The sequence below is a fragment of the Herpailurus yagouaroundi genome, unplaced genomic scaffold (genome assembly GCF_014898765.1).
Source record: "Herpailurus yagouaroundi ecotype Mexico unplaced genomic scaffold, PumYag 196, whole genome shotgun sequence".
Taxonomy (NCBI): domain Eukaryota; kingdom Metazoa; phylum Chordata; class Mammalia; order Carnivora; family Felidae; genus Herpailurus; species Herpailurus yagouaroundi.
Window position 1 is genome coordinate 10,727,137 of NW_024412427.1, and position 25,562 is coordinate 10,752,698.

General features: G+C 43.3%; 1 protein-coding gene across 2 annotated transcripts in view; it reads left to right on the forward strand.

The window, feature by feature from the left end:
* The window catches only part of TRPC4AP (transient receptor potential cation channel subfamily C member 4 associated protein), a 69,932-nt gene that overhangs the window by 38,762 nt on the left and 5,608 nt on the right, over positions 1-25,562 (forward strand). The window contains exons 8-13 of one of the 2 annotated variants that reach the window (XM_040447251.1): positions 3,887-4,072; positions 14,785-14,927; positions 19,577-19,708; positions 21,394-21,452; positions 23,711-23,812; positions 24,933-25,016. In XM_040447251.1, coding sequence (XP_040303185.1) covers positions 3,887-4,072; positions 14,785-14,927; positions 19,577-19,708; positions 21,394-21,452; positions 23,711-23,812; positions 24,933-25,016 — 706 coding nt within the window. Of the gene's footprint in view, positions 1-3,886; positions 4,073-14,760; positions 14,928-19,576; positions 19,709-21,393; positions 21,453-23,710; positions 23,813-24,932; positions 25,017-25,562 lie in introns of both variants that reach the window. The other variant, XM_040447249.1, reaches the window with a different exon arrangement.

Here is a 25,562-nt window from a genome sequence, read left to right on the forward strand (position 1 = left end):
GTGGTAGTATAAAATAGCCTCCATTCTGCTCCTTGTTTTTTTTGCTTAACTTTATCTTGCAAAGCATTCGATTCCAGTACATACAGAATTATGTGATTCCTTTTTATAGCTACATGGTATTCTAATATATGGGCATACCACAATTTATTTAACTAGTCCCCTATTGGTGGAAATTTGGTTTATTTTTAAACCTTTGTTCCTACAAATAACAGTCTTGTGTATGGAGTATGATGTGCTGGATATTTGCCTTTTAAACTTTGATAGATATTGACAAGTTTCAAGTACCTCTAAAGAAATTATGGTACATCTTTTCTGCCCATCCCCCCGTACATGCTTCCCATTGCAGGGCCTTTTTAAACTTCTTGATGTCTGCCAAGCCAATAAGTAAAAAATGGTATCTCAAAGCAAAAAAGCTACCTCCATGTATTTTTTTTTTTTAAGGTGAGTGTCACATAACGAAATAAACCATTTAAAATGAACAATTCAGTAGCATTTAGTGCATTTACAGTTTGTGCAACCACACTTCCATCTATTTTCAAAACATTTTCATCACCCCAAAGTGAAACTGTGTACATGTTAAGCAGCTGTTCCCATTCTTCCCAAGCCTGGCAACTACCTGCTTTCTTATACCTATGCTAGATATTTTTTAAATGGAATCCTATAATACGTTAACTTTTTGTATCCTGCTTTTTTCACTTAGCATGATGACTTTGAGGTTCATCCATTCTGTAGCATATCAGTGTTTCATCTTTTTTTTTATGGCTGAATAATATTTGTATATACCACAGTTCATTCATCTCTTGATGGACATTTGGATTGTTTTCCCCTTTTTGGCTGCTGTGAAATGTCATGAGGATGTGTTTGTACATATTTATGTGAGCGCCTCTTTTCAGTTGTTTTGGGTCTATACTTAGATGTGGTGTGGCTGGGTCATATGGTAATTCTGTGTTCAACTTTTTAAAGAAAAGTTAATTTTAATATAATTACAGCTTTAAAAAAACATTTTTTTTAATGTTTATTTTTGAGAGAGAGAGAGACACCAAGCATGAATAGGGGAGGGCAGAGAGAAAGGGAGACACAGAATCTGAAATAGGCTCCAGGCTCCGAGCTGTCAGCACAGAGCCTGACGCAGGGCCCAAACTCACAAGCCATGAAATCATGACCTGAGCCGAAGTTGGATGCTTAACCGACTGAGCCACCCAGGCGCCCTTGCTTTTTTTGTTTTTGTTTTTGTTTTTGTTTTTGTTTTTGTTTTAAATGAGTTCGGACATTATAGTCACTAATTTATAGAGGATGGAAAGGGGGCTAAGAGTATTTGCTGAGCTCTGTGCTAGAACTTAATTTAATATGCGTTTGTACAATCCTAGCTGTACTTTGTTGTAACTTATTTTAGTTTTGAAGAATTTTCTTTAATACTGTGTTCTTTTGAATTTTATGTTAAAATTTTTCATTTAGGGGCACCTGGGTTCCTCAGTTGGTTAAACATCTGACTCTTGGTTTTGACTCAGATCATGATCTCATGGTTTTTGGTATCGAGTCCCTTGTCAGGTTCTGCACTCTTAGTTCGGAGCCCAGTTGGGATTTGCTATCCCTCTCTTTCTGCCCTTCCCCCCTGAAAATAAATAGACATTTTAAAATTATTTAAAAATTTTTTTCATTTAGATTCTTCACACAGAGACATGTATATGACACATATAACATTATAATGATACCTATTTACCCATCAGCTCGATTCAGCAGTTGTCAACTGATGGCCTCTCTTTATCCCCATTCGTTCCTCTCTTATTTTGAACTTTTTTCTAAAGTTTATTTATTTTTGAGAGAGACAGAGGTAAGTGGGAGAGGGGCAGAGCAGGTTTCAGGCTCTGAGCTGTCAGCACAGAACCCAACGTGGTGTCAGACCCCTGAACCATGAGATCATGACCTGAGCCAAAGTTGGATGCTTAACTGACAGAACCCCCAGGAGCCCCCCTACCTTATTTTGAAGCAAATCCTAGATACAATAAAATTCAACTTGCATATATTGCAGTATTTCCACAGTTTTAAAAATAACTCCAATATCATATTATACCCCCAAATTAATAGTATTATCTTGGTATTATGAAATACCTACTTTTTTTCAATTAGATGATACCTTCACACGGTTCTAAAGAATCTACAGGCTCAAAAAGGTGTTCATTGAAAAACTACCCCCTCACACTCGTGTTTCTGGTCACCTAATTCTCTTTGCCTTTGGCAACCATTGGTGTTTTCTGTCCTTCCAGGAAGATTTAATTAATACATGTATAAGCAAATACGTAGAGATGTTAGTCCTTATTTTTAAAGAAGGTTAAATGATAAATTGAAGATCTACAACCTGGATTTCCCTGCCTCCAAAGTGTATTATGTTCTCTGATGCTGATCACAATTTCCATCTTATTATTGTGAGCAAAATGGGATTAGTGGAAATAGGAGTTGGGTGATTCAGTTTCTTTCTTTACCTAAAAAACAAAACAAAAAAAACTTCTTTCTTACTGCTAGTACATGTTTGTTACAGGAAAATGAAACTAGAAAGAAGTAGGGTTTTTTGGTTTTTTTTTTTGTTTTTTTTTTAAGTTTATTTTGAATGAGAGAGAGAGAGCAGGGAAGGGGCAGAGAAAGAGGGAGGGAGAGAATCCCAAGCAGGGCTTGGATGCAGGGCTCGATCCCTTGAAATCAGGACCTGAGCCAAAATCAGAAGAGTCTGGACACTTAACTGAGCCATCCAGGCACCCCTAGAGAGAAGTGGTTTTAGAAGAAGCATTTAAATGGGAACACCTGGGTGGCTTAGTTGGTTGAGCATAAAAATAAAACTCTTGATTTCAGCTCAGGTCATGATCCCAGGGTCATGGGATTGAGCTCTGTATCGGGCTCCACGCTGAGTGTGAAACCTGCTTAAGATCCTCTCCCTCTCTCCTGTTCTCTCTTCTGCCTCCTCCCCTTACCTCTGCCTCTCTCCTCTCTCTCTGTCTCAAAAAAAAAAAAAAAAAATTTATATCCTTTCCTACTCAGGAATGGCCACAGTAAATACCTTGTTGTATAGGGGCACCTTGGTGGCTCAGTCAGTTGAGCATCCGACCTCAGCTCAGATCATGATCTCGCAGTTCATGATTTCGAGCCCTGCATCGGGCTCTGTGCTGACAGCTCAGAGCCTGGAGCCTGCTTCGGATTTTGTGTCTCCCTTTCTCTCTGCCCCTTTCCCTCTCATGCTCTGTCTCTCAAAAATGAATAAACGTTAAAAAAAAAAAAAAACAAAAAACCTTGCTGTATAGCCTTCATTCTTTATGTGTATATTATGTGCATATTTTAAAGAAGCAAATTTTTAAAGAAAATGGGCTTAAGCCAATACTGTGTAATAATTTTTTTCTCTAACAAGTTTAATTATCTTTACTGAGTCACTGTATAAAGATATATGTGTCATTGTTCTTAGTGTCTATTGTATTCTATTGTATTGGATATAGTTTTAATCAATATGCTGTTGATGACCATGTAGTTGTCTTTATTATTTTGCTATTGTAGAAACCACATCAGTGAATATCTTTGTACATATAATTGGTTATTTCCTTATGGGAAGTTCCCAGAAATGAAGCTCCTGGCTCAAAGACACACAGATTTAAGACACTAAAGTTATTCCAATTTATATTCCCACTAGTAGATATAAGAGCCTGTTTCTCTATACCTGCTACAATTGAACTTGTTTCTGTAATTTACTATTTTATTTTGGCTTGGCATTTCATTTTAAAGGGAAGCTCTCTGACTAGCTACTGTCAGATTAAAAATCATTCCCACCACAGGTAGGGGACAGGCTCCTTGTTGAGGGCTTTAGAGCTGGTTGGTCTCTGTTTTGAAAATTCCCTCTCCTTGGCAGCGGCCCTTCTCAGCATCCCTGGCTTTGTTGAGCGGCTTTGCAAGCTTGCGACTCGAAAGGTGTCAGAGTCAACGGGCACAGCTAGCTTCCTTCAGGAGTTGGAGGAGTGGTACACATGGCTAGACAATGCTTTGGTGCTGGATGCCCTGATGCGAGTGGCTAATGAGGAGTCTGAACACAATCAAGGTACTTCTGGGCTGGGGGCTGGTAGCGGGGGGTGGGGGTGGGGGGATGGCAGTGGCAGGGAGGGTCTTCTATGATGTGGGGAGCTTTCCCTTAGGCTTCTGAAGCCATTCTTGACCTCTTTTCTGAGGAGCATTAATTGAAATTTGCTCAGTAGAGTTTTCCTCAGGGAAGTCCTAGATCAGAACTGTTAAGACACTTTTGAAAGCTAGTGACAGAAACCTCTTTAAACTCCCTCAGCGTAGACCTGATTGCAGGGAGAAGGGACTGTCTGGATCCAATAACCAAAGCATTCTTAGGAACTCAAAGAGTCCTTTCCATGTCTCTTCTTCATTCTCCATGGTTCTTTAGTGTTCTCTCTGTTCCGATGAGTAGACTCCTAGTTTCAGCAGTAGCTTCCTGGTGAAGAACTCTGGCCTATCTTGGGTCATATGCTTAACGGTGAAGCGTTTGACTCTGGCCAGCAAGATGGGGTCAGATTGTACAAACCCAGGAATTCTCACTGTAATCATGCAGGTAAAAGTGAAAGGAGGAGTTCTAGTTCCAGGATGGCAGTGTACGGAGCTCTGTGGACCTGCTCCCCATTGCAACTGTAAGCAAAACCTATAAAAAACAACAAAAGCCATCCATGTATATGTGGAAGTTGTTCTGAGAGCATACAGCAAATGAGGAAACATTTCTTCAAGGAAATCTGCTAAAACTCAGAACAGTGAGTGTCTTTGACATTTGAACTTTTGCTTGTTGGGAATTCCACTCTGGGCTGGCGTGGCCAAAAAGACACAACCCTCAACAGAGGACACAATTCCCAAACAAGGAATATGGTATCTCACCATTGAAGGGGAGGAGGGCAGACCACCAGCTTTTCTCATTCCCTCCAACTCCAAGTTGAAGAGGCTAAATTCTTGATGAGTGTACCCTTACAGGTCGGAGGCTCCCTGCCCCAACACTACTGAGATATAATTGATTTATAATACTACGTATATAGCATGTTGATTTGATGCATTTATGTATTGCAAAATGATACCATCATAGCATTAACTAACACCTCATCACATACTTATTTCTTTTTTGTGGTGAGAACTTTTACGATCTCCTTTATTAATGTCATTCACATATTATTAGCTATAATCCCCATGCAGTACGTTGGATCCCCAGAACTTATTAATCTTATAACTGGAAGTTTGTACCTTTTGACCACTATCTTCCTAATTCTCCCAGCCTCAGGTAACCAGCATTCTATTTCTCTGAGTTTGACTTTTTTTAGATTCCACATAGAAGTGATATTATATAGTATTTTTCTCTTTCTGACTTCATTTAATTCACTTATTGCACATAATGCCAGGGGCTCCTTTCTTCTGACTACCTTTGTACTACACTCAGTACAGAAGCTGTGCCCTAGGCCTGGCAAGCAAGAATTCTGTGACCCTGCTGTCCTTGCCCCAACTCAGGTGTAGGACAGAGTTTCCGTGTAGGGAGAGGCAAGCCAAGAGGACTTAAAAGTCGGCTGACCCTGCTCAGAGTAGCGGCACCAAGATTTTGCCAGGACGAGAGGTAATGCATAAGAGCAGAAGGTAGGGAAGTTCAGACCTAAGGGTGTTCTGGAAAACAATGTTGATTTTGGTGGTAAGCAAATAAAAGGAGGATGTTAGCTCTTAAGTGAGAACAAGAAGCTAAACCATAGGGGCTCCTGGGTAGCTCAGTCTGTTAAGTGTCCGACTCATTGATTTTGTCTCAGGACTTGATCTCAGGGTTCGTTTGTGCTTGGGGGTCTCTCTCTCTCTCTCTCTCTGCCCCTCTCTCACTTGAGGGCGCACCGCTCCCCTCTTTCTCTCTCTTCAAAAATAAACATAAAAAAAAAAAGTTAAACCATAGGCTGGGTAGTTTACCAGTAAGAACCAGGAAAACAGCTAAGCAGAGCTCTTCTGAGGTCAAAACCAACCTCAGTCTCAGAAACTACGTTGGCCCGGTTTTAATTGGATTAGATTTTGGAGCACTTTATTACGCCCCAAGGCATTGTCAAAAACAGTGGAGCAGGGGCGCCTGGGTGGCGCAGTCGGTTAAGCGTCCGACTTCAACCAGGTCACGATCTCGCAGTCCGGGAGTTCGAGCCCCGCGTCAGGCTCTGGGCTGATGGCTCAGAGACTGGAGCCTGTTTCCGATTCTGTGTCTCCCTCTCTCTCTCTGCTCCTCCCCTGTTCATGCTATGTCTCTCTCTGTCCCAAAAATAAATAAAAACGTTGAAAAAAAAATTAAAAAAAACAAAACAGTGGAGCATTCAGCCAGCAATTAGTGGAGTCTGACAGCTGGGTTTCATACCAGATGAGGCAGAAATCGTCATCCAGGGAGACTATAAACACCCCCACAACTTCACTCCTCTGAAGCAAAACACCAAGGACCTCGCTAGTCTGTGGAGAAATAGACTTTGCTGAAATAGTCTAGGGAGGTCACTGAACAAATGAACAAGAAAATAACAAGCCCCAAAAGGGAAGAAGGGGAACCAGTATCCACAGTTGCTGTATTATTTACCTAAAATGTCAGTTTAAGGAGCGCCTGGGTGGCTCAGTCGGTTAAGCGTCTGACTTCGACTCAGGTCATGAACTCACAGTCCATGAGTTCGAGCCCCGCGTCGGGCTTTGTGCTGACAGCTCAGAGCCTGGAGCCTGCTTCAGATTGTGTCTCCCTCTCTCTCTGACCCTCCCCTGTTCATGCTCTGTCTGTCTCTCTCTCTCAAAAATAAACATTAAAAAAAATTTTTTAATGTCAGTTTAATAAAATGTATGAGATATGCAGAGCAAGTATGGCCCATATACGGGAGAGAGCAGGCAACAGAAATTGCCTGTGAGAGAACCCAGATATTGGATTTAATGGAGACCTGTCATAAGGAGGTCAAAGAGCTAAAGGATGCTGTGCCTAAAGAAGTAGAAGGAACTAAAGAAGCTATGACGACAGTATGTCATCAAATAGAGGGTATCCGTAAAGAGGAGATAGAAGAAGGAGCCAAACGGAAGTTCTGCGGTTTAAAATTATAAATAACTGGAAGGAAGAATTCACTGAAAGGAGCAAGAAGAATATTCAAAGAAATAGTGGCTGAAAACTTCACAAATTTGAAAAGCATTCATATATACATCTGAAAGGCTCAAAGAACTGCAAGTAGCATAAATTCAAAGAGATTCACACCCACACGCATCATAAGAGAAATGCTAAAAGACAAAGAGAAAATCTTGAAAGTTGAAAGAGAAAAACAAACCCTCATGTTCAAGAGTATTTCTTTAAGATTGATAGCTGACTTCTCGGAAATAATAGAGGTCATAAGGCAGTGGCATGATCTAAGGGCTGAAAGGAAAAAAGTCAGCAGCAAAACTTTCTTTCAGAAACAGAGGTGAAATAAAGACCTTGCTAGATGAACAAATACTTAGAGAATTCATTACTAAAAGATCTGCCTTATGAGAAATACCAAAGGAAGTTCTTCAGGCGGAAAGCAGGTGACCTCAGGCAGTAATGTGAATCTATGCAAAACAACAAAGAGCAGTAGTAAAGGTAATTAGAGAATCATAAAAGACAGTATAAATGCATATTTCTTCTCCTTTTCTTAATTTAAAAACAGTTGTGTAAATAAAACCATATGTTTATAATTATATTGTTGAATCTGTAACATACAGAAGTGTGATATATTTGACAGTAACAGCACAAAGAAACTTTGTGGGAACTTGGATCGGACCAAAGTTGTATTGCAGTGAGGAAATTATACCAGATAGTAACTTGAATCAACAGGAATCAATGAAGACAACCAAAGTGGTAAATAAGAGGATCAGTATAACAAACTCTATTAATATTTACTTGCTCTCCTTTCTTTCCTCAGCTTCTTTAATGAACATGAAATTATATAAACTAATAATTACAACAGTGTATTGTGTAACTGTGTGCAGTGTGTTGTACAATATATTGTTGGTTAGTGTACATAGATGTAGTATGCATAAAACTAATAGCACAAAAAGAGGAGGGGGAATAGAGCTATATAGGAGCTCTGGAATTAGTATAAATCTGAAAAGATTCTGTCAGGTTAAGATGTATATGGCAAACCCGATAGCAACTGCAAAGAAAGTAACTTTAAAAATAGAGAAAATCGTTAAAGGAATTATGACGTTATACCAGAAAGTGTTCACTTACTACAAAAGAAAGTATTATAGGAGAAATAAAGGAATTAAAAAACACATAAGCTATGCAGAAAACAAAAAGTAAAAAGGCAGAAGTAATCCCAACTGTGTCATTAATAACCTTAAATATGAATAGATTAAAACAATTTATCCAAAAAATAGTCATAGTGGAGTTTTTAGAAAAGATCCAATTGTATGCAGCCTACAGGAGGTATACTTTCTATTCAAAGGTAGAAATAGGTTAAGAGTAAAGGATAGAAAAAAGATGCATACTTCAAAGAGCAACCATAAGAAAGCTGGAGTGGCTATAGTAGAAGAGACTTGAAAACAAAAAATGTTATCAGAGATAAAAGAAAAAAAACGACATTTTATAATAGGGTGAATCTATTAAGATAGAACAGTTATAAACATATCTAACAACAGAGCCAAAAAAATAATAAATGAAACAAAAACTAATAGATTTGAAGAGAGAAATAGCAGCAATAATAGTTGGGAGACTTGAATACCCCACTTTCAATAATGGAGAAAACAACTAGAAGATCAAGAAGGAGATAGAAGACTTGAACAACACTCTAAACCAACTAGACTTGGGGTGGCTGGGTGGCTCAGCTGGTTGAATGACTCTTTATCTCAGGGTTATGAGTTCAAGCCCCATGTTGGGCTCCACACTGAGCATGGCGCCAACTTAAACAGGGTACGTGGGTGGCTCAGTTGGTTAAGCATCCAACTTCAGCTCAGGTCATGATCTCGTGGTTTGTGAGTTTGAGCCCTGCATCAGGCTCTGTGCTGACAGCTCAGACAGAGCCTGGAGCTTGCTTTGGATTCTATGTCTCCCTCTCTCTCTGCTCCTCCCCTGCTCGTGCACTTGCTCGCTCTCAAAAATAATAAACGTTAAAAAAAATTTTTTTTAAACAAACTAAACTTACTAGATATATATAGACCACCACCAAACAACTGCAGGATATACGTTCTTCTCACATGCACATGGAACATTCTCCAGGGTAGACCATATGCTAGGTTACCTAAAAAGCCTCAGTAAAGTTGAAAGGATTAAGATTGTACAAACCATGTATTTCAGTCACAGAGAAGTAGTATTAGAAATCAGATATTAGAAACATGGAAATTAAGTGATATAATTCTAAATAACCAATGGTTCAGAGACAGAATCACAAAGAAAATTAAAAGATATTTTGAGGGACACCCAAGTGGCTCAGTCAGTTAAGCATCCGACTTCAGCTCAGGTCACGATCTCACAGTTCGTGGGTTTGAGCCCCGTGTTGGGCTCTGTGCTGACAGCTCAGAACCTGGAGCTTCAAATTCTGTGTTTCTCTCTCTCTCTCTCTGCCACTTCCCTGCTTGCTCTCTCTCTCTCTCAAAACATTAAAAAAAAAAATTCAAAGATATTTTGAGACGAATGAAAATGACACAACATACTGACCTTAAGGAATGCAGCTAAAGCATGCTAAGGGAGAAATGTGTAGCTATAAATCCCTACATTAAAAAAACAAACAAACAAAAACTCAAATTCCCCAATCGGTAACCTAATTTTTCTCCTTAAGTCATTGAAAAAGGAAGAGGCAAGCTATTTTCTCAAAGCAAGCAGATGGAAAGAAATAATAGGATTGGAATAGAAATTAATGAAATAGAGAATTGAAAAATAATGGAGAAAATCTACAAAACCAGAAGTTGGTTCTTTGAAAAGGTTAACAAAATTAACAAACTTAGCTTCACTGATCAAGGAAAAAAAAAAAAAAAAAGACAGTATTCAAACTACTAAAACCAGGAATGAAAGAGGGTACATGACAACATGTACAAAGATAAAAATGACTCTAAGGAAATACTGTACACAACTGTATGCCAACAGATTAGACAGCCTAGATGAAATGGACAGATGATAAGAAAGACAAAAACTCCTGTAGCTGACTCGAGAAATAGAAAATCTGAACAGACCTATGAAAGTAAAGGGATCGAATTAATAACAGAAAAACTACCCCCCCTCCCCCCTGCCGCAAAGAAGCCCTGGCCTCTTAAATAAGAAGCCATTTAAATAAGAATTAACACCAGTATGTCACAGACTTCCACAAAATAGAGGAGGAAGAAACACTTCCTAACATATGAGTCATAATTAACCTGATACCCAAACCAAAGACACTATAAGGAAATTACAGACCAGTATCTCTCATGAATATAAATGTAAAAATCCTCAAGAAAATACTAGCAAACCAAATTTAGCAACATACAAGAATTATACACCTGACCAAGTAAGTATATATGTGACTAGGTAGGATTAATGCATAGTTGATTCAGTATATGAAAATCAATTGATGTATACACTGTATCAGAAGAAAGAACAAAAATACGATCATTTCAGTAGATGCAGAAAAGCATCAGACAAAATCCAACACCCCTTCATGATAAAAACACTCAAACTGGGAAGAGAAAGGAGCAGTCCCAACCAATTAAAGGGTATCTTAAACCCCCAGCCAGCATACTTCATGCCCACAGACTGAAAGCTGCTCCCCCACTAAGATCAGGCACAAGACAAGGACCCCTGCCTTTGCTGCTTCAACTCAACATTGCTTTGGGGGTTCTAGGTGAGAAAGAGAAATAGAAGGCATTCAGATTAGGAGGAAGTTAAGCTGTCTCTCTTCAGATTTTATATATAGAAAAACCAAGGAATCCAGTAAAAACAAAAACCCACTAAACTAATAAGTGGGTTCAACAGCGTTTCAGATTATAAAGTCAATATACAAAATTCAATTGTTTCTATACAGTAGCAATGACCAAACCAAAATTAAGAAATTTCATTTATAAGAGCATCAAAAAGAGTGCAATACTTAGGGATAAACTTAACAAAGAAATGCAAAACTCCTACTCTGAAAATTATAAAACATTTTTATTATTATGAAAGAGGACCTAAATATAAAGCTATCTCGTGTTCATGGACCGGAAGACTCAGTATGATTAAGGTAGCAGTACTCCACGTGTCGAGCTCTGTGTCTGTCAAAATCTCAACTGGCTTCTTTGCAGAAATGGATTAGCTACAAACCATGTATCTAATGAGGGACTTGAATCTAGAATTTGTAAAGAACTCATACAGGTCAGTGATAAAAAGACAACACATTTTGAAATGTGGGCTAAGGATTTGAATACCCATTTCTCCAAAGCAGAGATACAGATAGCCAATAAACACATGAAAAGATGTTTAACATCATTACCATCAGGGAAATGCAAATCCAAACCACAATTAGATACTACTTCATACCTGTTAGGATGTTTATCATCAAAAAGACATGATAGCAAGTGTTGGCAAGGATGTGGAGAAATCAGAACCCTCATTCTCTGTTGGTGAGTATATAAAATGGTGCAGTCACTTTGGAAAACAGTCTGGCACTTTTCACAGTTCCTCAAAAGGCTAAACAGGGTTACCATATGACCCAGAAATTCTAGTCCTACTTATACATCCAGGGGAAATGAAAACATGTTTATGTAAAAACTTACACGTGAATATTTACAGCTGCAGATTTATAATAGCCAAAATATGGAAATAACCCAAATGTCCATCAGCTGGTAAGTGGATAACAGAATGTGGTATATTCATATAGCAGAATATTATTCAGCAGTGTAAAAAATGAAATACTGGTATATGCTACAACCTGAATGAATCTTGAAAACATTGTGCAGAGTAGAAGAAGCCAGGCACAAAAGGTCACATATTTTATGATTCCATTTCCTTTGAAACAAAGTACTTTAGTGGATGCCTAGAGATGAGGGGTTTGGTGGCAAATGAGAATAAGACTTCTTTTTGGGGTGATGAAAATGCTCTAAAATCAGTTATGATGGCTGCACAACTGTGAATATGTTAAAAACCACTGGATTGTACACTTCAAGTGGGTGAATTGTATGCTGAATTATAGCTCAAAGCTGTTTTAGGAAAAAAAAAAAAAAGAGTATGCCCCAGAGTGCAGTGTAGACCTATGGAGGGTGGTGACCCCTTGAATCAGTTTTATGCAGCTGAAGAGATTGGAGGGAAGCAGAAACCTCTCAAACTAGTTTGCCCATCCTCATCCTTGGGAATTAATCTTGTTGCTGAGCTCTGGCCATTGGTTTAAGAACTGCCTTTCTTGAAAATACTTACCCCAGAGACTTTCTTGTCAAACCCGTGAAAACCAGGCACCAAAGATCGGCATTGCCCGGGGAAGCATCTGAGCTGCCTGTGTTTCTCTTTCTCCACAGACGTTTATTACTGAGGAGGGCTTGTTTGCTATTCGCTGTGCCTGTCCTTCCCTTAAGCATCCTGTCCCCCAGTGGCTCTCCAGCCCCCTTAGCACAGAGCCCGACACGGGGCTCGAACTCACAAACCACGAGATCATGACCTAAACTGAAGTTGGGACACTTAACCAGTTGAGCCACCCAGTCACCCCAATAAATAAACATTTTTAAAAATTTAATTGAAAAAAAAAAAAACCTTGTAGATTAAAAAGAAAAAAAAACTAGTAGCAAGCAAGCATTAGCAAAAAAACTCATTTTTTTATTTACCATATACTTACATGTTACTTATTCATGTGCCAGGCATTGTTTTCAGCACTTTGAATATATTAAATCCTTTGATTTTTGCAATGTTGGTAAGAGATAGGTACTGTTGCTGTTTCCCGAGTTTTATAGGTGAGGATGGATACTGAAGCATAGTGACATCTACCAGCTTACCCAAGGCCACTCAGCTGGTGAACAGTAGTAGAGCTGGGTCAGATGTGGCAGGCTAGCTCGGGGGCTGTGCTCTTAACATCTGTGCCATGCTGCCTTTCAGTCTTGCTTCACTCAACAACCTGTCATCTCCCAGGGTTGTGATTTTATATTAGTGACATGACATGGCTGTAAAAACATAGTTCCATGCCAGTAGGGCAGAATAACTTGGGTTCTTGTACATTGGTATCACCTTGTAGAAGTCACCAGACTTTTGCATGCACCTTACCCAAATATTACTTGATAACCACTGTTCTATCCCATATAGTTTTTCTGGCCCTTTGCAAAAGGTCTTGCAGCAGTTCCAGTGGGAGCTTGGAAGGACCTTAGTACTCATTCATCTTTTCACGTTAAACATGAGAAAAGTTGAGGGGAAGTAATCCCTAAGGTCTCTTGACCCTGAGCAGTACTCTTTTAAAATAACAGGTACCTGGGGCGCCTGGGTGGCGCAGTCGGTTAAGCGTCCGACTTCAGCCAGGTCACGATCTCGCGGTCCATGAGTTCGAGCCCCGCGTCATGCTCTGGGCTGATGGCTCAGAGCCTGGAGCCTGTTTCCGATTCTGTGTCTCCCTCTCTCTCTGCCCCTCCCGTTCATGCTCTGTCTCTCTCTGTCCCAAAAATAAATAAACGTTGAAAAAAATAAAATAACAGGTACCTAAGAGGAAGGCTCCCCAAGAACCAGGTGCTGGGCTTTTCTTGTGTTCTCATTGACTCCAAATAGCCACCCAGCCGTCCACAGTAGCATTGCTGTTACTTCCCTTCTATGAGGCAGTCTGAGGCCTAGTGTGGAGGTAACCTGACCAGTGTTACACAGCCAGCAAGTTATAATCCCAGAGCCCTCAGCCTTCAGCACTTTGTTCTAGCACCTTCCCATGAGTATTCTTGATTGTAACCTGCATGATTCATTGAGACTTTCTTGTTAACTGGGTAGTAGAATAAATGTGATGGTTTACCTGCAGCCCAAAATATGATAGCTGGCATATACCATGTCCCAGAAATATTACTTAGCTGCTGCCATTGTTACTAACAATGAAACTGGGTAAAATGGAAGTCTGCTAGTAGACACTATGTTCATCTGTATCATTAACAGCAGTTGTGGTGCCCAGTCTGCCTTGGAAAGCTGAACCTTAGAAAACTTTAGATGGTTCTTTGCAAAACAGGAGAAAAGAAATCTCGGAAAAGAATCCCTCTCAGTCTTTCGGCAGTGCTTCCTTGTAGAATCTAGGTAGAGGTACCAAGTACTTAGAGTCAATTGTGACCTGAAGAGAGTTTGGCACAATTCGTTGCTAGCTCACTGGGCACTTGGGTGGGGGATACTCTCTGATGATGACGGGAGAAAAGAATATCAGGAAGAGATGGATCTTGTTGTTGCATTGGCTGTGTCAGTGCATTTTCACTGTGTTAAAGTCAGTGAGATAGAATGCAACTGCAGAGTCGATTTGGTTTTTTATTGAGTATAATTGATACCAACGTATTATTTTCAGGTGTACACCATGATGATTTGATACTCGCACATAGTGCAGAATAATCGCTCCAGTAAGTCTAGCTCACATCTGTCACCATACATACAGAACTCCTTTTCTTATGATGTGCAGAGTCAGTTTTTCTGTTTTTAAGCTTGCCTGGCCCCTGTGGGCACAGAGGGGGTTTTGTGGCTTTCAAAGTCTCTGTCATGGACTCAGGGGCCAGTCTAATGGCTCTGTTACCTCAAGTCTGTCCAGAGCTGGTTTGAGGAGCAGAAACATGTTTCCTTACAAGCAGTGTTTCAACCCTCTCTCCTGGTGGCTGTCTCAGCCTCCATTGTGTTCCCTCCTCCAGGGGCTTCTGAGGAGAATGGCCTGCCTCACACTTCCACCAGGACCCAGCTGCCTCAGTCAATGAAGATCATGCATGAGATCATGTACAAACTGGAAGTGCTCTATGTTCTCTGCGTGCTTCTGATGGGGCGTCAGCGAAACCAGGTGGGCCCCCCCTCCCACACGTCTCAGAACACGTCCCGGGCACTTGTGGGGCATCAAGTACTCCATTAGGCTGTCACTCCAGCCCAGCAAAGTGCAGGGGTCGTTCTCCTCATCTCTGTTTACATATCAGGAAGCCAGTCTCATTCCAGAGTCCATAGTCTTTCTACCATACCTTGCTGTGGGCAGCATTTCTGGGCAGAGCATTGGTGCCCAGGGCATAGCTGGTTGCTTGGCCATGTTACTTGACCTTGTGAATATGAAGAAGAAAGGGTTTTTGTGACAGGACGACTGCCCTGTAGATGCACTAGAAGAGTTGCCAGTCCGATGGGAGCTCAGGGTGGTGGGCCAGAGCTGGGAGCTGTATCAGTTACAAAAACTAGCAGCTATTGGGGCTCCGCATGTGCTGGGGTTGAAGGAGCAAAGGCCTATAACCTACAGGGGGAGAAAGAGAGCTCTGGAAGTAGCATTCCTCTTCAGGATAGATGAGAACTACTCCTCTCCTGCTGACTAATCATTGCCCTGTGGATGAAAAAAAGGTGGGCAGTTGGCAGGGGGCACTCAACAGTCCTTAAGCTCCTTTTTGAGTCAGACCCTGGACCATCATAGCAGCTCTGTGCGAGATAGGTGAAGTTATCCCCATCTTACAAGTGAGGAGCAGTTTTGGATAGCGTAGCCAGGGAGAAGACTCACTGCAAAGATGACATCCAGCATAGCAGTGTCATGAAGAAGGTGAGAGGGCCATGCACGCTGATCCCTGAGGCAGCCTACCAGGTAGAGGGAGCGAGTCCTGAGGTGCGAACATGCCCAGTGGGTTGGTAGAATAGTAGGGAAGCAGGGGCATGGACTGGAATGATCAGTGAAGGGAGGGATGAGGATCCCATCTGGGTTTCACAGGCCATTTTAAGGATGGGTGTTTACTCTGAGTGACTGGGAAGCCACCCCTCTGGCAGCCTTGTGAAAGAGATGATAGTAGCCAGGACTAAGCATACTGGTGGAGGGGAGTCTCAAGAAGTGCTTACAGTCTGGATATGTTCTGAAGGTAGAACAGGTAGAATTTGCTGATAGTTTGGATGTGGGCATGAGAGGGATTAAGGGTGACTTCTTTGACAACTTCTAAGGTTTTTGGCCCAAGCAGGTGGGAGGATGGATTGGCCATTTATTGAGATGGTTAAGACTGTGGGTTAGGAGTTAGGGGAGAGGAGTGGAGGCGTAGAGAGAAGGGCAGGGAATTCAGTTTGAACAAGTTAGGTTTGAGGTGTCTCTCAGAATCGGCACCCGGATTACCTGCACCTGGAGTTAGGGCAGAGGTCAGGCCCAGGGCTAGAACCATGGAGGTTGTCAGCATGCAGTTGGTATTTAAAACCAGGACCCTGGATGAAGCCCCACCCTGACCTCCACAGCATTGAAGCTCCTTACTCCAATATGGAATACATTTGTTACGAAATGATTACGTCGCTGTTCCCTACATGTGTTCAGTGCTTTTATCTTTTTTCACGGTTATTCACATTTGAATTTTGGGGTATTTGGTAAGTTATAAAAAAAAAGTGGTGACCACCTCTTCCCTCACTTGATACTTGAAGAAACCAGGGTACAAAAAGGGCTGTGCTCTCAGGTTCCAGGCATCAGTAGAGCCATCTACTTTCTGTCCCTCATGACCGTTCCCTGCTCCCTGAGCAGCCTTCCTATTCCCAAGTCTTTATGAATCAGTCATTGGTTTCTCTGGTTAACCTGTATGATTACTGCTGCTGCTGCTGCCTTGGAGGGACCACAGGCTGGCCTCAGGATGCTGCCCACCTGAGAACCAGTGTTCTGCTGGCATGTCCTCAGGAGCACAGTCAGCATTGACTGCGTTCTGTCGTATGCCGGTGCTGTGGGGACATGGATCCACAGGCCTCATCCAGGCTGGGACAGCAAGGAAAAGGGATTCCCCGGCCAGGCCTCCCAGAAGGTTCCTCCTTAGAGTGGCCTTTTTGTTCTACATTCAGGCCAAGTTCTCTGACCGGTCTTGGTTAAATTGAAGTCACTCTCCCCAGATGTCCTAAGTTCCATTTCTCCAGTGCTCATGTAAACAATCAATACAGCACTTCCTGTAAAGTCAGGCCCTGCATTTGGGCCACATTACCTCATTGAATCCTTTCAGCGTCTTCACTAGCTCTCACTTTCCATCAGGGGACTCAGGTTCAAAGAACATTGTCCAGAGTCACAGCTTTGTCCAGTTTTGGCCTCCTGAGATAAATGCACACCCGGGCACCTGGGTGGCTCAGTCGGTTAAGCATCTGACTTTGCCTCACGTCATGATCTCACTCTTCGTGGGGTTGAGCCCCGTGTTGGGCTCTATGCTGACAACTCGGAGCCCGGAGCCTGCTTTGGATTCTGTCTCCCTCTGTGCCCCTCCCGCGCGCTCTCTCTCAAAAATAAACATTTTTTTTTAAATTTAAATAAATAAATGCACACCTGTGGTAGGCCTGAACGACAGGCTTTAGGATCAGAACCCTTGAGTTAGGCCGACATTTCCACCACTACCTTGGCCATCTGTCCTGCTAAACTTCCCCTTCCCCTTGTAGAATGGGAATCAGTAAGCACTGATCCTGTGCTCAGGACTTTACATACATTTTCTAGCTTTGTCCTTATAAGAGCCCTGAGAAGAAGTAGTAATCACTTTGTTTTAGGCAAATATATATATATATACATATATATATTTTTTTTTGATAAGTAAATAATTCACATAGTTCTTTATTAAAATGTGTAAATAAGCGGGGCGCCTGGGTGGCTCATTAAGTGTCCGACTTTGGCTCAGGTCATGAACTCGTGGTTTGTGAGTTCAAGCCCTGCATCAGGCTCTGTGCTGATAGCTTGGAGCCTGCTTCAGATTCTATGTCTCCTTCTCTCTCTGCCCCTTCCCTGCTCATGCTCTGTCTCTCAAAAGTAAATAAATGTTAAAAAAAAAAAAAAAAAAAAGTAAACAAGCATGAATGAAGCCTTTCTCTCCTCTGATCCTGGATATTCTGGTTCTTCCATGAAGCATCTAATTTTTACCAGTTATTCATGTATCCTTCTAGAGACATTTTATGCTTATAAAAGCAAATATATTCCTCTCATTTTTTTTAACACAGTGATTAATATAGCATGTACATATTTGCTTTTTTGATATTGTATCTTGGTAAATGTTTAATTCACTATGTGTGAAAGACCTCAATCTTTTTTCTGGTACCTTATACCCCACTGAATGGCTGTGCCAAGGTTTACACAACTAATACCCACTGACGGGAAGTATAGGTTATATCTATTTTTTTGGTATTGCAAATAGTGCTGCTGTTCTTTAGTGAGTAACTTTACACATATGTCATTTAGTATGTGGATCTGATAATAAATTCCTGAAAGTAGAATTGCTGGTCAAAGGGAATATGCATTTGTAGATTTTAGAGATCTCACCGAAATGACCTTCTTCTGCAGGCAGTTCAGCAAATGCCCTCTCACCAGTAGTGAGTGAGCGTGCCTGAGGCCCAGCTCTCCAGCACAGTATTATTAAGCTTTGCTCTCTGCTAACCTGAGAAAGCGAAAAATTCATTGTGATTTGAATTTCTTTTAGTATTATAAGTGAGGCTGAATACTTTCATATATTGAAGAATGTCTTGTATTTTCCTGTCTGTAACCTTTGCCCATTTTTTCTGTAAGGTTGGTCTTTTTGTTTAAGAGATTTGTAGGATTCCTTACAGAGGAAATTAGCTTTTTGCCTATGATGTGAGATTGCCACTATGTTCTCCATTTTCCTATTTGACTTAACGACTTTGCTTATTGTGAATTTTGCCACAGAGAATTTTTAAAGGTTTATATGATTGAATTGAACGGTCTTCTCTTTTGGCTTCTAGGTATACTTAATATTTTAGAAAATCTTTCTCGTATGGTCGTTTACAAAAATCTTTGCAGGAGCACCTGGGTGGCTCAGTCGGTTGAGCGTCCGACTTCGGGTCAGGTCATGATCTCGCAGTTTGTGCGTTCGAGCCCTGCGTCGGGCTCTGTGCTGACAGCTCAGAGCCTGGAGCCCGCTTCGGATTCTGTGTCGTCTCCTCTCTCTGCCCCTCCCATGGTCATGCTCTGTCTCACTCTGTCTCTCAATAATAAATAAACGTTTAAAAAAATTTTTTTTTTTTAAATCTTTGCATAGATTTTTCTAGGATACTTAGGGTTTACATCTTTTAAATATGTTTATCTTGTCTCTAGTTGAAATCTATTCCTACTCTGAAGCATGAGGGGTATTTATACTTTAATGATATGAGTAGGAAACAAACTAAGAACAAACAAATTAAGAAATTTGATTAAGGTTATTAAGTTCGTATGTGTTGGAGCTGCTTGTCAAACCCAGGACTCCCTGAATCCAAAACTTGTGTTCTTAAAAGAGGACCCACCATACAGTGTGACTCCAGGAGTATTGTGGGGATCTGTGAGTAGAGTGCAAAAGTGTGTCTGTGCATAGTGGGAGTGTGGAGAGGGGTGGCTAAGTGAGGTTTTTTATTTAAACCTCCACAGTCCCTACTGACTGTTGCTTTCTTCATCCTCAAAGATTGTTTAGAACGTGCCGAGCAGGAGATTTTGATGGATCTTCACAGCACGTTTGTTGTAATGCTTTTTTGCCTTTCTACCCCATCTAGGTTCACAGAATGATCGCAGAGTTCAAGCTGATCCCCGGGCTCAATAATTTGTTCGACAAGCTGATTTGGAGGAAGCACTCAGCATCTGCCCTTGTCCTCCATGGTCACAACCAGAACTGTGACTGTAGCCCGGTGAGCTGGGGAACGTGGCAACATATGGGCTTTATTTGCCAGGAGTACTTGTTTCCAGGACTGCTGTTGACCCTTTGAAATCTCATTTTTTGAAAGAGTAGAAATAAAGTCCTAGTCTATATGATCCCTTAAGTGGAAGCTGCCTTGAGAAGGGTCTGACCCCACCCCTCCACCTGTGCAGAAATCCCTTCTGAGGCCCTCTGTCAGCTTCCTTGTGCACACCTCTAGGACAGGGCGCTCCCAGGAGGCTTTCCCTCCAGAAAGCCTCTCTGTTACCTAGTGGCAGGCTTCCCCTTGATCTGTATGCAGCCCCACACTGTTGCACATCTACTGGTGGTAGATTTTGCCCTCTTGGGAGCAGGCACCACCAATGGTCTGTGGCCAGAAAGGGCTTTAGGGTGCTTTCTTTTTTAAAGGAGTCAGAGGCTCACCTCTACCTGGTCTCTCTTATGGTGCACTGGAGAGAGCACTGAACTGGGAGTCAGGAGGCCTCTATGCCACTCAGTTTGCTGGGAGAGCTTGAACGAGTCGCTGAATCTCTGAGCCTGTTTTTTGCAGGAGGACGGTCACACTCCCTTGCCCACTGTCCTTGTGGGCCACGTGGAGGCTTGATCACCAGCATCAGGAGGACAGTGCTCTGGGACTTTGAAGTGCCACACACGGCCATCAGTGCCATAGGCTCTCCCTGGTCTCTGTGCCATGTTCTGGGGACTTCCCACAGTGCCTGACCTTCCAGCTTACTGTTCTTCTCTGGCCTTGTCCAATTTGCCTCTCAGCCCATCATCTGAATTTTTAATTTCAAGTTGAATGTATTCTGCATTTTGAGACATCTGGTTCTTTGTCAAAAACGACTTGGTCTTTATTTGTTATGTTAATGTTCATTACTTGTAACATACTTTTTTTATGGTCTTGGATTGCTCATGGGATGCTAATACTTGCATTTGAATCTTCATATTCCCCTCAGGGTGGAATGTGACCTCGTGTTCTGGAATGTAGCCTTGCCTCTGGAAGTATTTCTTCAGAACACTTGCTTTTGTCTGCCAGGTTCTTTATGAGTAAGTGCCACAGGGCAAGTTTTCATGTTGAGTGCCAGATTTCTCTTCGGGGGGCTCCCCTTCACCACCAGTAGCACCCAGGCAGAAACAGGCATCTTTGCCAGCTCCCTGGGCTGATAAGTGGGGTTTTTCTCACCCTTGTTTCACCAAGTGTACTTGCTTGCCAGGCTTTACATGGGCACAGGGTTCTGTCTAGTCCCTGCAGGGCATTAAACCCAAGCCCTGGCATGAGTAAATGTCATTCCCACTTCTCCATCCCACCCAGAGCTGCTGACCATCTGCTCTTGTGCTCACTGCTCTGAACGCAGTCCTTTCTTCATTTCTGAATCCTATGGATTTTCCTTTCTTATGAAGTTAGCCTCACGTTTAAAAGAATTTTAGTTATTTTTTATTCAACATGTAGGTGGAAGCGGGGGATAGCAGGAAGGGTCCGCAGCAGCTTAATCTCTTATTGGCCAGTTGTGGAAGTCAGCAAAGAGTTTCTGACTATAGAAAAGTCCTCATTGTGTGTGAGGACAGAGGCTCAGAGAAGCAAAGCGACACATCCAGGCTCTCACCAGAATGTTTTATTTTCATTGGAAACGTTGTGGTGATGGTTTTATTAACATCAAGGATGCATATGTGTTTTAGGACATCACCTTGAAGATACAGTTCTTGAGGCTTCTCCAGAGTTTCAGCGACCATCACGAGTAAGTACAAGCTGTCCTTGGAAGGACAGTTGTTGCAAGGGCTTCTCCCCTGTCTCAGACCTCAGCTCCGGAGGACCTGGCAGCTGTGAGGGCAGCTGTCACATGGTTACCACGTGTGGCTGCACTTTGACAATACTGTAATAAGAGCTGCCATTCATGCGGCCCTTCCTTTGTGCCAGGCCCTGTGCCAGTCTTCCCCTGAGCCCTCACTGCCACCTCAGGAAGGGAGTACAGAGTTGCTGGCTCCTTGTTACCCTTGGAGTCAATACATCCCTCAACTGTCCCTCCGAACCAGGAATGGACAGCTTGGCCCTTCACAGGGACCTCAGATGGGCAAAGTGGGCTGAGTATTTGCTTATTGAACAGGTGGAATATTCTTCACCTGCACAAGGAGATGTACCCTCTTCCATTTTTTTGAAGCCGCATTCTGCCCTCTCATTTTTCATTTTTCTACCTTCAGTGGAGAATTCACAAGAGAGTGATTCTCTGCTCTAAGGTAAACAGTGCCGGGGGAGGGATGAATAGCAGCTGACCCCTTGACCTTGGCACTGGGGAGACATTATGGCGAGGGTAAGGGGTGGGATGGAAGGACTTTCGTGAGCTGGAACACACAGGCAGTTACTGCTTAGCTCTTGCCTACCGCTGGTATACAGGAAACTGGGCCTGCTGTTACATAGCTTCTGAGTTTTTTCCCCCAAGGGAAGCTAGAAATTAAGATTTATGTGGAAGATCCTGGTTTTAAACATTGACTTAAATTCTTTTGAAACATTGTGTAAGCTACCAGAAAGTGCCTGAGGACAAATGTGGCCAAGGGCCTCCACTTGGCTACTTTTGTCTGGATCATGTTGACCATCCTCTTTCAGAGGCTCTTTGTCTGAAGGACTTAAGCTCCAGAAAGTATGTGAACACTCTAAAAAATGGCACCAGTATGTTCTGAATGTGTACTTTTTTTCTGAGGAAGTGGGTCCCTAACATTCATCAGACTTTTATTAAATCTGAGCACTTGTATGTGTTAGGCACTGTTAGGCTCTGGGGAGACAGTGATGAGTGAAATTAGCCGTGACCCCTGGTCTCGTGAAGGGTACGGTCCTGGAAGGGAGGAGGGACATTAATCAGAGTCACACCACCCGGTGCACAGTGACGGATGGAGATGGTATTCAGAGGGAGGGAGCATGCTTCTGTAAGAGAACATTTGATAGGGGCCCTGAACTGGCCAGAGGGTAGTCGGGAGCTCTTCCCTGCAGAAGCAACTTGTCAGCTGAAACCTGAAGGGTCGGTAGTGGTAAATTGGGTGAAAAGGAAGAGTGAGGGTCTGTTCCAGAAGTAATGGTGTGTGCAGAATCTCCTGCAGAGTGGAGCACCGTGTGTTCAAGAAGGCCAGTGTGGCGAACGATGTAAAGAAGAGGGGCTTGGCCCATAGGCTGTGAAAGTGGTTGGTGGCTCAGCCACAGGACCTTGTCAGTCAAATTCTTGGGCTTAGATTTTATATAGTCTAAAGCTTGTGAAATTGTGGGGGTGTTTTTGACAGTAGAGTAACCTGGTCAGAGTCCCATTTTCTAAAGATCTCTCTGGGTGCTGTGTGTTGAATCAGTTCCTGGGGGAGACCATTTAGGAAGCTGCTTCTGTTCACGTGGCTTGGGTGATGCCAGGCCTAAAGATGAAGGGCGCAGGAGGGAGTGTCTCAGCTGCCTCAGGCCCCTGTGGGAATGCTAGAATAGAGCCAGGTTTGAGAAGCAAAATGCTGAGTTTGATTTGGACATCACCAAGTTGGATGTGCCTTTGAGAAAGCAAAAGGAAATATTCAGTGGTGGGGCGCCTGGGTAGCTCAGTCCGACTTCAGCTCAGATCATGATCTTGAGGTTTGTGAGTTCAAACCCCATATCGGGCTCTCCGCTGATAGTGCAGAGCCTGCCTGGGATCCTCTTTCTCCCTCTCTCTCTCCCCATCCCCCACTTGTGTGCAGGCATGCTTGTTCTCTCTCTCTTTCTCAAAGAGACATTAAAAAAGAAAAATGTTCAGTGGCAAACAAAAGGCCTGGAAATGCTGAGAGAATGGGCCTTGTTAGTGACTGTGGCAGGCAAAGGGGCAGGGGAGGGAGCCAGGGAGACTCCCTTCACCTGTGCCCTTCTGCCGCCTCAGGAGCAAGTGATGGCAGGGGAGGGCACCTGGGAGATTCTCTGGCTCTCACCACAGGAACTGGGCAAGAAGGGAACTAGCCTGGTGCCTGTCCTTTACCCCTTCCAATCCATTTGTTGCAGGAACAAGTACCTGCTGCTCAATAACCAGGAGCTGAACGAACTCAGTGCCATCTCTCTCAAGGCCAACATCCCTGAGGTGGAAGCCGTCCTCAACACTGACAGGTGGGTGGCATGCAGCTCTGGCCCACAGCCCGCCCTGGCTGCCTGCGTGCCCCCGGGTTCACAGATGAGTGCCCACGGGTCTGGTACTTACCCTTTCTCTTTCACATGTAGCTCCGATGTCCTGAGGGCTCCTGGGTGTCACGCACTGTCCTCATGTCACCTGCATTACCTCACTGGGGCCGCACAGCAGCCATGGGAGGGAGGTGCCATCATCATCTCCACTTTACAGAGTGGGGAGCAGGGGTTTGGAGAGGTCATCTGCCAAAAGTCACATGTGTTCTGCCCACTCCTTTGTCACTCACCTTTGCTGACATGCTTCTTGCCCTGTGATAAGTCCCATTAGCTGGATTATGCTCGTGCCACCTTCTGACCAGCAGGGAGCTCACAGGTTCCTGAGGGTCAGGGCAGGGAGGACTATAACCAGCAACAGAAGTCATAATTCCCAGGCTCTATTTTTTTTTTTTTTTTTTTTTAAGCAAGAGAAATCTGTTCAAATAAAATCGTGCATAGTCCGTAATGTCTGGAGGGGATAAAAGTAGAGCTGTTCTATTTGAAGAGGGAGTTTAAGGGCTCAGAATCCCTGCCTGCTTGGCCATCTGTTCCCCATGATGCAGCCCAAGTCATTTCCTCATCGAACATCTTGCTTCCTAGACCAGCAAGCTGAGGCCCAGAGGCACAGGGACTTGTCCAAAGCCAGCGGAGCTGAACGTGGGGGCCAGGGTACTCCCTCTCTCACCCTGTTGGCACAGACTTTGCCCCATCTGGTAGACTCTGTCCTGGCATTTCAAACTCGCTTTGGTGTAAACAGCCCTCCAGCGGTTCTGAGCACTGACTCTGGGTTTTTCTGGCCTCTGATCACTTGCCAGTGAGTCTGGGAAGGGAAAGCTGGCCTGAGATGTGGTGTGAGTTCAGTTCTAAGACTGCAGGAGTCCTTGGAGTCCTCTGGACACAGATGGAGCTGGGGGGCATTCTGCAGGTTTGGAAATGTCCCAGGTTTTTTCACCCACATAAACCGGCAGAGAGACCCAACCCCAGGGCCCCAAGATAACAGTCCCTTGGCCAAGTAGAACTTGGCCCTGTCAGCCTCAGGTCTGCCACTGATGTACCTGTTTTGTTTCAGGAGTTTGGTGTGTGATGGGAAGAGGGGCTTATTAACTCGTCTGCTGCAGGTCATGAAGAAGGAGCCAGCCGAATCATCATTCAGGTAGGTCTGGGGACAGGCACCTGCCACTCCTGAAGGGTCCAGGAGCCAAGTGTTTCTCTCGAGTGGTTAGAAACACCTCATGTAGCTACCAGCTTCTGCTGTGGATATCCGACTAGTCTAGGGGGGAGGGGGTCTCCCTCTGTGGAGGGAGGACTCCACAGGTGTGCATGAGCTTCTGCTGCATCCCAGCAGTATATTTTAGGGACTAACCAAGCATTTACCAAGCACCTACTCTGTGCTGGAGCTGGACAGATGGTAGGAAATAGCTGCAGCCCCTGCCCGTGGAGTTCCCTGGGTTGTGGGAAACAGGTGTGTAAAGAAACCTGTTGGAGTGCAGTGTGGAAAGAAATAGAGCCAGGACCTGCCCCAGGGGCTTGGGAACAAAGGAAAGCTCCTTATCCAGCTAGGGGCTAAGGGGGGGGGTGGGTGTGGACAGGGAGGGTTCCCCAGAGCTCCTCCGGCTCACCTAAGATGAGTTGTGAAGGCTGTGGACAGAAGTAGCGGGTAAGGGAGGCATTGGTCAGGGCTGGGTGTGATCTACCAATA